The sequence below is a fragment of the Adelges cooleyi genome, unplaced genomic scaffold (genome assembly GCF_023614345.1).
Source record: "Adelges cooleyi isolate 19-005CV unplaced genomic scaffold, UGA_ACOO_1.1 ACOO_flye_CR_arks_rails_tigmint_CR_PRNA_376, whole genome shotgun sequence".
NCBI classification, from domain to species: Eukaryota; Metazoa; Arthropoda; class Insecta; order Hemiptera; family Adelgidae; genus Adelges; species Adelges cooleyi.
Genome location: NW_026096053.1, coordinates 12,036,855 through 12,049,829, shown reverse-complemented (window position 1 = coordinate 12,049,829; position 12,975 = coordinate 12,036,855). Strand labels below are relative to the sequence as shown.

The window sequence follows — 12,975 nt, the reverse complement described above, 5'->3', positions numbered from 1 at the left end:
ATGTAATCGCCTTAATGCTATATATATATATAATTTTCAGAGATGTTTACATAGTTTATTTCGACGATAATACCTATTGAAACCCATTTGTATAATATATTTAACAATTTTTGCGGACAAAATACAGCAAGAAGCGTCGTTTGCGCTTTTTAACAGAGGAAAACGCGTGCGCCACCGGCTACGACGGTGTTGTTGTTCAGACGCTATAGGTGGGCCACACAGTTTCAGCCTTTTAGTACCCCTTTAACCATGTGCACTTTCGGTATTGCTATAACGAACGGGACGCGAATATTACAGACAAATCGTTTGGACGTTTTTTTTGTAACGTTTTTAATTCGTTGAAATGATTAAGCAGTTTTTTTTAGTACACGGTTAATCGCTTTATCCGGCGAACGATATAACCAAAAAAATATCCGTAAGGTAATATAAAATATTGTTTCGAGTTTAATTAACGACAACATTGTTTTTTTTTTTTTTAACAATTTTTTTGTTTACTAATTAGTTGTAACAACACACTTCAGGGTACAGTGTCAATACAAATCAAATGTAATTGCACAATTAAAATAAGGCTTTAACAATTATTCATATTTGCATTAATAATATAGCGTGTATCAAATAAAGTTTGACTTGTTTGATATCGAAATAAAATTCAGTTTAATAACACTTCTCATAAAAACTAGTGAATTAACCTTACTCGTTAATAAAGGTCGAAGATTTAAAATAAAATACATTATATAGCTTACCTATTTTTTTTATACATTTAACAAATATTAACTTTATACTATGCACTGTTATATAATATATTAGCCGGTTTTAATAAAAAAAAATTCACGCTACCCGTCGCAAAGCATATTAATATGGTCGTAAAGAGTACGCCCCAAAAAATATTTATTTTTTCAAAAACCTATCAAGTTGTCTTCAAAGTATTGAAATGCGATCAACTGATGGCTCACTATTGTACTGCGTGAACTGTCTTTTACCTTTAGTTTAAGTATTCTTCTCAGGTATTTCGAGATTAAAAAGCTACTGTAGATTCGGCGGTGTTAGATACTTCAGGTAAGCGCATCTCATATAAATGGATTTAGTTACAATGAATCAATTATTTGCCGATGGTTATCTTGTTATGATAGAGCTTGGAATTTTATTCTCTGGAATTCTTTCTTTACTACCAATTTGCATATATCTGATACGTGGTTATGCTCTGTTTGCACTTTTTCAATTGAATTATTTGCATTTGTTAATATTAAAATAACTTTAAGTTATTCCCGATTATTCCATATTTATTTTCGATATAATTTAGTTTTTTTTTTGCTGTTTTGGCCGGATAAACTCCTTTTCTTAAACTTTTTGGCTGGATATTCATATAAACGTGCCCGCTGGAATACAATTCGCGAAAAAAAAATGATTGCAACAGGCTAGTATAATATATTTGTGTTTATATAGATAATGTTTATTATGTAATAAAGTTTATTGGTAAATTAATAATAACAAGATATCTGCTAAAGCAATTTCGACGAATAAACCTGTTCAATTATTACACTCCATGTTTACAGTACACATAATATGTTTCTACTGAGATTCGGAATTATTGGTTTAATCGTCAGTAAACCGCAATAACTAAAATTACATAGTATCTCAGTTGCCAATAAGATATTAAATTTTGTAGTACCGCAACATGTTAGAATTAGTCAACTGGCTAACCGTTGTTAACAAACAATTGTAGATACTCGAAACGGTTGTAAAATGGCTGGAAAGAATAAATTTTGAAAAACATAAAACTGTCGTGTATTGGGTGGTTTTCAATAGCGCTGCAGTTTAGAATTGAAAACGTTCCAAAACATCTATCTCCATTTTGGGTACTTTTGCAGTTGGTTATGTGTGTTGAGAACACTTTATACCATGCACATCCGCTTTTTACTTCGGATGGTTGCCTCTTGTGTTTCGCATGTATTAAACAATTGTACAGTATACTTTATCGAATGCATTTAAACATTCTTAAACAAGCCTCACAATGGTCTTACAACGCACCCAGCTACAAGTACATACATAGGATTTATATACAAATACAATGCCAGGGTTTTAAAGTATTGTACATTTATGGTATTTTTTTAAATTTAAATTCTTTTCTCTGTATGAATATTAATAATACAAAATATTATAGTACAAAAAACATTATAGGTATATATTGTCTCCAAATTCTTTATATTTCATATTCACATAACTAATAAATTAAAACGATTTTTTCTACCCTAATAGTATACTATTGTACTTAATTTTTATTTACGATTAAAAATAAAATTCATTATGTGTAGTCCCCTGGGTTTATTAAACCTTTAAATTAGGATTATTTAATAGCTATAGTGGCTTCTTAATAAACGGTTAAATATATTTAATCGAGTTAAGGCTTAATTACATTTGTAATTGACTGAAGTATATACTAAATTAATTACTTAGGGCTAAATTTTAAAAAAGAACATTAACATGATTTAACCAATTTAACTAATTTACCACACCATTGACGCTTTAGATTAGCTTCGATTTTAAAATCGTATTAGTTTCTTCTAAATTTCAAAATGAGTAAATTATCTACTACCTTATAGAGTTAAGTTTATTATTCAGTTAATTATTATAATCTTAGTTTTCTATTCAAGTAAAAAAGTAAAATTGACCTAACTTTTCTTATTTAACCTACTCTAAATGGCTCTAGATGTTTGACAATTAAAAGAGGCTGTTAAATCACTTTATTTTTACTGAGAAGTGGTATTTCATTGTAAAAAAATAATCATTAAATAAAACATAAAATCCAATCTAAATGAGTTTACATCTTATATTTTTTAGCTGCTGTAGCAATCTTGCATTAACATTCTTCGCTTGAAACATGTTTTTATATTGTTGGCGAAAACAAACGATGCTAATTGTTGAGAAAATACATAAGCAATCGAATCGTGGCCGTTGTTCGAATGAATATAAGTTATGAAATGAAAAAAATCCGGACATTTTTATTCGCATTAAGTGTGTTGTAATACGTGACGTACCTACTCAAGAATACGGTGTGCGATTTTATGACTTTGCTGTGTGGAAGTACCGTGCATCGTTAAAACAGAAAATATGGCGGTTTTCCGGTTCTTCGTATCAATATGCTTTATCACGTCAAGCGTCTTAACGCTTTTGCAAAAGCCGACAAAGTTCCAAGGTAAGTTTTCACGGATTATTGTTTTCAGTGTAACGATTTTGAAATGACGTTTGACGCATTAGTTGTACTGTCTTCATGAAGTTATCATGAGTTTGTTTTGCCAAGTTCCCAGTGCATAATTAAATAGGTACATCAGGGCCCTCTTGAAAAAAATGTAAATTATAACGTCATCCACTCACCCCTATTAATTAGAAAATCTAAAAAAAGAAAATAATTTTCCTTTGCCGAATACATAAGTTATTAATCGTAATACCGTAATGAATTATAATGACGTACGTGAACTATAAAATATAAGATCTATCATGAGCGTTTTAAACTCTAAAAATTAGGTCTATAAAATGCTGATTTACTAACTGTATAATGATATATAAAGTCTTTGGAATTTGAAGCAATGTGGTTTGACAATGATTATATTGTTTTTCAAAAGTAAGCTAGAAAAAAAAAATAATATACATTCGAGGATTATGATCCTTTGTTTCGAATGCAATTTCAATGTAGAATAAACTGAAACCCAGTAATCTTACGTGCTCAGTAATACGGGAATACCGTCGTTAAAGACGAGCTCACATAATATCAATATAATACGACATTATAATACATAACTTATTGTTATACCTACTAGTTAAACCTAGTTTGCTTATTGGAGCAGCCAATTCTAAAATTGTGCAAATAATGAGCCTAAAACAATCTATTAGACATAAAATAGTTCATGGCTAATGAGACCCGCAATTTAATATAATAAATTGTTCTCTTGGTAGTCATCAGTCAGCGCTTAATAACATGGATGTTAAGTCGCAGTTAATTGCTCATACATCTTATGTAAAATTGTCGTGCCTTAATACGCATAAAGACCATATGAAGGGGAAAACGGTAGTAGTCACATTATGAAAAATGTTTTTTTCAAATAGTTTTTTGCAATTTATGCCAATAATTATTTTTTATTTATGTCAATAGATTGTTTAAATAAATACATTTATTATAAGAGTAGCATTTAATGTGTTTTTTTTTGTTCTTATGTAAGAGGTAGAGGAATTCACGAACTTTGTTTTTGCTATACTCTAAAATTTTCATAATGTGACAACTACCGTTTTTCCCCTGTGCCCTTCATATGTATGTTTTTACATGGGTACATCTGTAAAAAAAAAGCCTTTGGCTCGTTATACACAAGAAATAAGTATGTACTTCACACAAGAAGTCAATGATAATTAATTTTTTGCCATCTTCTCGCCTATCCACTGATCGTTTCATTATTTCCCGGCAGGTTGTTTACATGATCTAAAAATACAGCAACCGACATCCAAGTTAGGTTGAAAATAAAAATCGTATTTATAAAAATGTATTAATTCTCGTAGCTCCGAAGCATAGGTCAACCCGTCCCATTATGTTTGGTATGTCTTCTAAGTGGTAACAGTTATAAATAGAAACTTATAGGTGGTTAAAAAAATTATATAAAAAAAAATCGTTAAAATAAATAATTACAAAAAATTGCAATAGATTTAACGTTTAGCGTGATCTAAAGAAACTATTTTAAATGCTAATTGACCAATTAACAAATTTAAATAAATATGTATTTACCGATCAATGAACAATATAAACAACTCTATGACGTTTCTATGACGAACATGCTCCATACAAACTTAACCAATTTATAACTCATATTTTTCTGTGTCCATGGCCTAATCACAGTGTATGATATGAGTGTGTACTATATATTACATGCATTAAGTTAATTCCGGATGAACATTGAGAGACGTAATTATGTTTATTTTCTATAACAATATTTACATAAAACGCTCTGAATTTGTTTGAGTTTTTAAACAATGTAATGGAAATATATAAATATTGTTTTTTAATGTATTATGTATATGTATATTTCTTTTGTCTAAACTTTGATTTACTAACTTCCGTGTAACTTTTGAATATGCTCGTGTCAAGGACAATAAAAACAACGAACTTAAATGATTTTCACATATGCTGTTTATCTCAAAAGTGTTTTTAGTTTGTTTGTTGAACCCACATCGAATGGAAATTGACTTTTCGTTGGGCTTATTTATTATTTTAGTGATTTCAGTGGCTAGAAGATTTTCTACAGGAACAGTTTTGTACAATCTTGATCTAGAAACTGAAAATTTAAACTTCATAATTTTAGTGATGATACTTTGGAGCAATACATGTAATATTACATTATTTATCTTGACCGTTATAATTTTCACTGTATTTGCTGTGCAGAATTTTAGTTTTCTTAATAGAGCAAAGTATACACAATAAGTGTACAATAAACATAACAAAAACTCTAATATCATAAATCACAACTTGATTTTAGCTTTTCGTTCTTGTTAAATATTGTTTACCCTAACATGATTTTAAGACTTTTTTTTCTTTATCATTTAACTATAACACGTGCATCTGTTTACCGAATACCTACTTGAATTAGGCAATACCCTGTAAATTGTCTAACTCTTGTGCTAAGTTCACCTTTCATGCGCATTTTGATGGTTGACAAAATACTATTTTGAAACATTTAACATTTATCTCAAAGGATTATTTTTCCATTTATCATAGAACACTTGAAGAGTAAGTAGTTTATCTAGCCTATGTGATGTGTCAGTATAATTTATCACGACTGATGTCTGATGTGTATAGTATTAGGTAAACTTATTTTTTTTCTTAACAATAAAAAATATATCACTTGACACTATTTACTCCGAAACAAAATGCAAGACATTCAGATAGTATAAGAATAAAATATATATCATTCAAGTATTACTTAAACTTGTTATTTCACTCTTACATCATTAGATATTACTCTATAGTTTATATTATAACAATAATTCGAGTTTAACTTTTTAATTCACTACAGTAAGGATTTAATAATAAATAAGGTCAAGATTGTTATAAAAAACGATTCGATGTAAATCTTTGGCTGGCTGGCTTCTTACTTTGCTGGTTTTGTACTATCCACAGGTTTGTATATAATTGTTTGACGATGATTAAATAACTTCTTACTACGCTGGATTTTTTTTTTTTGCGTCAAAAAGTTATCTAAACTTTATAGCAATGCATTAAATAACAAATCAAGTCAGGACGATTCCCCTGGGTCCATGTGTAATCATAATTTGTTTTTTCTGTATTCAAAAATAAACATAGAAAGTTAAACGGGAAGTAAAGTTTACAAGTCTTGCTTTTAGCCGAAACAGTATTTTACTTAACATTGTTTGGAAATAAATTCAATATTAAGAGACCTCTACACTATCATTTCTTAAGGCGCATTGTATAGACAATTTTTCATTAACACTTAACAATCTAAAATTTGTAAACTCGTATGTTGACACAGGAAAGAAGTATCTTTTGATATTTAATCGAGCAAGTATTTGAAAACTCTTCATTCGTTTTCAAAGCTATTTTCGGATTACGGTCAAAGTTGGAACGAGTTGTTTTCGACCAAAGTCCAAATTACGCAGATGTGGTACCTTAAAAGAAATTACAGTATCGCAGGATCAATAAGTATTACACAATATTATGACGAAGCTCACTACAAATTACTATTTCCGGAATAAGTACCGGAAATTCCCTCTATGTTATTTTTACCTCGAAGCTCAACCATGGCCGCCGTTCCTTATTTTCTTTTAATATTTGTTTAGCTGTTTTGTTGCCAAACGGTTTCCATTAAATAGTATGCCACGTCGAGCTTCCGACACGCTACTTCTTTGTCGGATTCAGTTGGCGGTTGGTTTCTGATTTCAAAGGGGTATAGGGTATACTGAACTATTAACACTACAAATGAATGGATTTATTACTTTATGGACAATTTTAATAATATACTATATTCTATCGCCGCTTTTATCCTTTTTTTTTTTTTGCCTTTCACGCCAATACTTTACACGATTGAATTTGACTAGTTTCAAGTGAGTAGTATGAGTAGTTCCATCGATTTCCTATCACACTGTAGCTGTATGAGTGTAATGATGTTAGCGCACAGTTGGCGGTAATTGAACGAAGACGTCAAACCGCTTTCAGGTACTCATCGTGAGCAAATTTGCATGTATGTTAATATAATAATAATATTTGTACTTTACACACACTGATATGAACGGTGTGACTGTTGTCCTAAACGGTTGAGGCAATAACAATGACACAATAATAATATGTATTTCAATGAAAACCACACGGATTGTATACACTGTGTATATATATATATATATATAGGTTCTAGGTGATGTTCAGATTGTTGTTTTCGATTAGCGTAACGCCGTCGTTAGTTTTTTTTTTTCTCGAAAAACTTTGATTATAAAAAGAAAAACCGCGAGCAAAAATACAACGGACAAAGATTCGTTGGTTTGATTTATATGATATTTATGCTAGTGACCTGAAATGATGGAAGTATCTAAATCAATCTCCTGTTGTACGTTTTGTTTTTTTTCACACAATACGAATATGCAAATGTCGGTTATGTAGGGTGCAAACATTTCGGTATAATTCGCGTGCTTATAATTCGCTTTGTCGCGGTTTAAGTCGTCTTCCCATTAAAAGTGCGTACAATTAAACCCGAGCCAAGTGCGTGGCTTTACTCGGAACCTAACGAAATTTTACACGGACCCAATGCTCCCTGTGTACCCTGCGGTAATGATAATAATTCTGTGGTGCTCGGGTATTAGGTATTAAATATATTATAAGGAATAAATTGGTTTTTTTAATACATTTTTATCGTGTAAAAGTATTTTATACAGCTGTAGTCATACATTTTGTGTTTATTGTAAGAGTTGTTTAAATACAAATATTTTTCTTGAGTTTTACAGAATAGATAACACCAAATGATCCACAATCAGTCTTGTTGAAAACCAGTCGTGCAGTGAAATTGATTTGCAACCCAAGTCCCAAAACAGTTGCACCGTGTGCGCCGTTTAAGGGTTGACATTATGTTTTTAATTTTTAAAAAATGAGTATAAAATATTATACAAATGCGGTTTAGGTGAACAGCGGATGTGCATAACCGACAATAATACTATATTATGATATTAAAATACCGCAGCATTGCGCCAGCAGGTTTGTGAAATAGCGTCACACTGACACCGTAGTAGTGTATTCGTTATCGTTAAATACCGTTAATATGCAAGTGGTAGCAGATGTTAAATACTATAATTAACAGCCAATAGAAATATGATTGCAGCAAGTAAGACTTTTGTAAACTGATATTGTGAGCTACTTTTTTAATTTGAATACAAACCGTGTTGGCAACAAATTTTTAAATCTTTCTCGGAAAATGTTTACAGTTTTATAGTTTTTCTTTTTGAAAATATTTTCATTTATGTTATTTTAAAAAATTATAAAATAACCAAATATGTACATTTTTTAGTATTTTATTTTTTAAACATAAATGGGAACGTATATATTTAATTAACTTTTCGAAAGTAGAATATTTTTCTGAAAATGTCGACTGGTCGACAATCACTTGTTAAGTTATTTGCGTTTAAAAATTAAGACGGGAGACAGGATGGAGTGTAAATTTTAAGCTTTAATAACTTAAAAAGTACTTTTATAGACAAAAACTGGCTGTCGACCAGTCATCATTTTCAGCAAACTATTCCACTTTCAAAAAGTTAATATACCTTCCCATCATTTAAGTTTCAAAAGTTGATAGCGTTCTGGAAAATAGTAAATATTTGGTAATATTTTAATATTGTACAATAACATAAATAAAAATGTTTTCAAAATGAAAAACCATAAAATTGTAATTATTTTTCAAGAAAGTGAGTGTCTTACGTTAAATTGATCACTATGTATTATATTATTACTTCTAAACTTTTTACTAACCTTTAGCTGAAAGTTTGTTTTATGCTACAAAGTAGATATCCTTACCGATTGCCACCGAGACCATTTACGATATGATCTTATTTCTTGAAAATGATCGTAAACTTTCTTATGAGACGTATATTATAATAATGTTATAATGTAACGGACACTTTTATAATTTTGTCCTTATTTGCTTTAGTCAACAAAATAATGTGATTAAATTTACACAGAACCCGGAAAGAAAGAATAACAAATATTCCGTCATCGTCTTCGGAGTTTTCTCTATATTATTATGATTAATTTATTTCTCAAAACTGTTACTTTAATCAAGTCCGCGGCAGTCGACCGACATTATATTATAGAGGGCGAAAAACGAGGAAGTAACAACAGGGATCTTTTGATGTGCGGTAACGTTATTAAACCAATATTAGCTAAGTTGTGCTAATGATGTTGTATAACAGAATATTTTTATCATTTAAGGAGGGTTTGATCTCCCCAAATCCTATATGCTTCGTCACCACTATGCCCCGACCCCACTGTGCTGGCTTTTTATTGTTTACTATAAAAAAAAAAAATGTAAAAACAAATTGTAAAAAAATTCAAAAATTAACCTGCTTATAACTGTTAATAGCATTTCCGATCTGGTGTCAGAATTGTTACTAAGGAAATCCTAGTCCTAGTCAACAGTCGTGTAGTCCAATCGCCCACGGGTCAGGTTGTTTATTTTGATTGATTTTAATCTATTTAAAGAAATGAAATGATTATATTTTGTACATTTTTAAAATCAAATAATATGTACCCCAAGAGTAAAATCGGAACATTGATATTTGAAAAATTATTAATTTTATTATTACATTTTAAAAATATTTAAATAATTGTTATATTTTTCCAAAGTTTTTGTGTGATATTTTAGATAAATTATGTTTATAAACGTTTAAAAATTAATTTTGGTGGATTATTTTGGAAATATTTAAATAAAATTGTTGAATAATATCGTCATTGAAACTTTTTTATAATATTTTATAAGTTTTTTATTCAATTTGTAATAATTTTTAAACAGATTTTATCTAAAATATCAGGGGAGAGATTGAGACTGGCAATTAAAGATTTTTATGGCGTAAAATAACTACATTTAACTTACCAATACAAACGGGGTCGGCCAGCGAAATCCTCTCTTCCATTAATGACCATCCATCGTCCTTTCTTTGATAAAATAATAACTAATACACTTACAGCTTGATGAAATCTGTTTGATGTTAATAGATTTACTTGGTAAATTAAATTTCCCATGCGATATAATATATTAATTGATTATTTCAACATTTCTGAGAGCTGGGTAACTTTGGTAAGCACTTATATAAAGTCCTTTGTTTTATGGATAGGACCTCCGATTCGGTTGTGCGCTGATTGCGTTTCTGGCCTATAAAATCATTATTCTATTCAAAAGCCACCATTGTTGTTTCGCCTGTAGATCGTATAGTTAGCAAGAGCGAAAAGGACGACGGCGAAAAAAAAAACACCGAATAACAACAGATTATTTTCACTGTTAAACGGCCGATCGAAGAACGGTTATCGCGCTGCGCTATAATAATAATATTATGATCAATTACAGTGGCTGCGTGTGACAAACATTAGTCAAAAAGCCGTCAAATACAAAAAAGAAAATCCAAAACAAATGATTACACACGCGTGTAAGACTATATTATTATTAGAGTGCCGTTGACGTGCCGGCAGTGCGGAAACCGTGTAGAGAGAGAATACATCACGGTTCTCGTGTACTATACGTATACATATATTATATATAAATAATGAACCGACTTGTGAACGTGTGAGTGGAACATTATAAGCGTGGTGTATAAAAGAAGCCGACTACTATTCTGCACAGGGTTTAGCGTTTTTGCTCGAACCCGGCGACTATTACACACACACACACCGCCATGACTCCGGTTGTGGCGGTATCGGATTTTGTTGGGGGGAAAAAAACCTCTAGGTGTGACCGACCGCCACACTAGGTAGGTACATTGTTGTATCATATTATCATTATTATTATTACTGTAGACTTTTTATCCGGCTCAGGTATACATGTATACAATATGTGCGACTGGCCCGGGCACGAAGAACAAGAATGTGATTAATTACACTTGGCTGACGTACGTGTTGGGGGCTCGTCGCCCGGACCCATTCTGGAGGATGACATTCGGACCTTGTAATTATTTCCATCTCGTAAAACTGTCGTGGCGAAATAATTGAAAAAGAGATTTTCACCGTGTGTGTTTTATATACCGCACCACCACCTTATGCACCGTACCTACCTACCTGCACCGACAGCGTATATAAAAACCGGCGAGCTAGGTGCAACGCGGTCGGACGGGTCCTGCTTTTCAGGGATTTCCCGCAGGATGAATAATTATTATTATTGTGACGGTCAAAGAGGCGATGAATACAAACAAATGTCTTGGCCACGCCGACGAGCGCGATTGTTCTTTTTTACCCAAAAGCTTAGCTTAGCTTTAAAAAAAAAAAAAAGTTATGTAAATTAATTTATACCATAAAAATATATACGTGTAATATTAGGTATATATTGTATTTCAGCGACTTTGTAGTACAAAAGAAAAAAAAACATTGTCTAGATTTTAATATATTAAAATTTTTAACTACAGGTAGTACAGAAAAACCCCCCGTATTATCCAAGTTATAGAATAAATTAAAAATATACCTACATTTATACGAATAATTGTAGAGTTAAAAATAACAATATTCATAAAAAATGTCGAATCACATATTTATATTTACATACGAACAAATAAAATAAGCCCGAAATTGAGGAGCAAAAAAGAGTATGGAAGATGAACACAGAACATTTCACAAGTGTTAACAAATTTAATTTGAAAAGTTAAAGCGTTAGGATAGTAACGCTCGGTCTCCCAGTACTGGCAAGTAGGGTAGCATATTTTGAACATATGCTCAGCTTTGAAGACTTCGTGTTGGACGCATTTAGAACTTATCGAGAGTAGACATATTAAAGAATACTTCACAGTGATGGAAGTCATTTGGAAAGAGAAAACAATTTCGAGAAATTTGAATATCGCTTTAGTATGCCCAATTAAAAAAGAATTTCGATGCAACAAAAAGTTGAAGCGTGAATCAAACTAACAAGATTTTAAATAGCCATTTAAAATTGTAAAAAAATTGCATGATGATTTACATCGAAAGTAAACAGCATCAAAGAAAACTAAACTTATTGTGTATACCGACTTGTCATATAAAGTGGGATGAACTTTGGAGCGATATCACGGGTGCGAGGACAATATTTATTGGATTAATTTAGTTTGAACCAAAGTTTTGGCTAATTTATCATTATGCCGTTGGTATTGGCCATGTTGTTAGGTAAATCATCTTGTATCATCCATATCCATTCCGGTTGAATAATCGGTCTGACTTACTCTAAGCAAAAATAGAACTGGCAATCAATATCTACATTTACAATATAACTATTTCGAGTCAAATTTGACAAAATTAAAAATATCATTAATACCGAATTATTGTAAACAATATTTCAAACAAATATGCTAGTAAAATAAATATATTTGATTATCTTTATTTCGAAGACACGGGTCTATTTGATCTCGACAGAAAATACAAAAAAACGATTTCAAAAAACTCAAGTTTTTTTGTATCTTGAAACAGGCATTTGTATTTATTATTGGATGTACAGTTGTTTTGAGTATGATGTAAATTTTCGCTTTCTTATTATGTATACACAATAGAAGTCGTTACTTCCTCTGACCATACAGTCTACCTTTTCCCACGCCCGTACTTTTAAATTATGATAATAAGGACAAGAAGAATATTTTAGTTATCGACCTGTAATTATTTTCATAATAATATTTATTTAAATACATTTATGTTATTATATTATTTAGGTTACTATTTGACTTTTAAAAGTAATATTTTAAATAAAATTTGTAAATTACAACTGTTTTTTTAGCTAT

General features: G+C 30.7%; 1 protein-coding gene across 2 annotated transcripts in view; it reads left to right on the top strand.

Moving 5' to 3' along the window:
- The first annotated feature begins 252 nt into the window (after positions 1 to 252).
- LOC126840955 (alkaline phosphatase-like) overlaps positions 253 to 12,975 on the top strand; it is a 96,884-nt gene continuing 84,161 nt past the window's right edge. The window contains exons 1-2 of one of the 2 annotated variants that reach the window (XM_050577057.1): positions 253 to 420; positions 2,839 to 3,193. In XM_050577057.1, the coding sequence (XP_050433014.1) occupies positions 3,109 to 3,193 (85 nt within the window). In that variant the 5' untranslated portion in view covers positions 253 to 420; positions 2,839 to 3,108. Of the gene's footprint in view, positions 421 to 528; positions 547 to 2,838; positions 3,194 to 12,975 lie in introns of those variants that run through there. The other variant, XM_050577058.1, reaches the window with a different exon arrangement.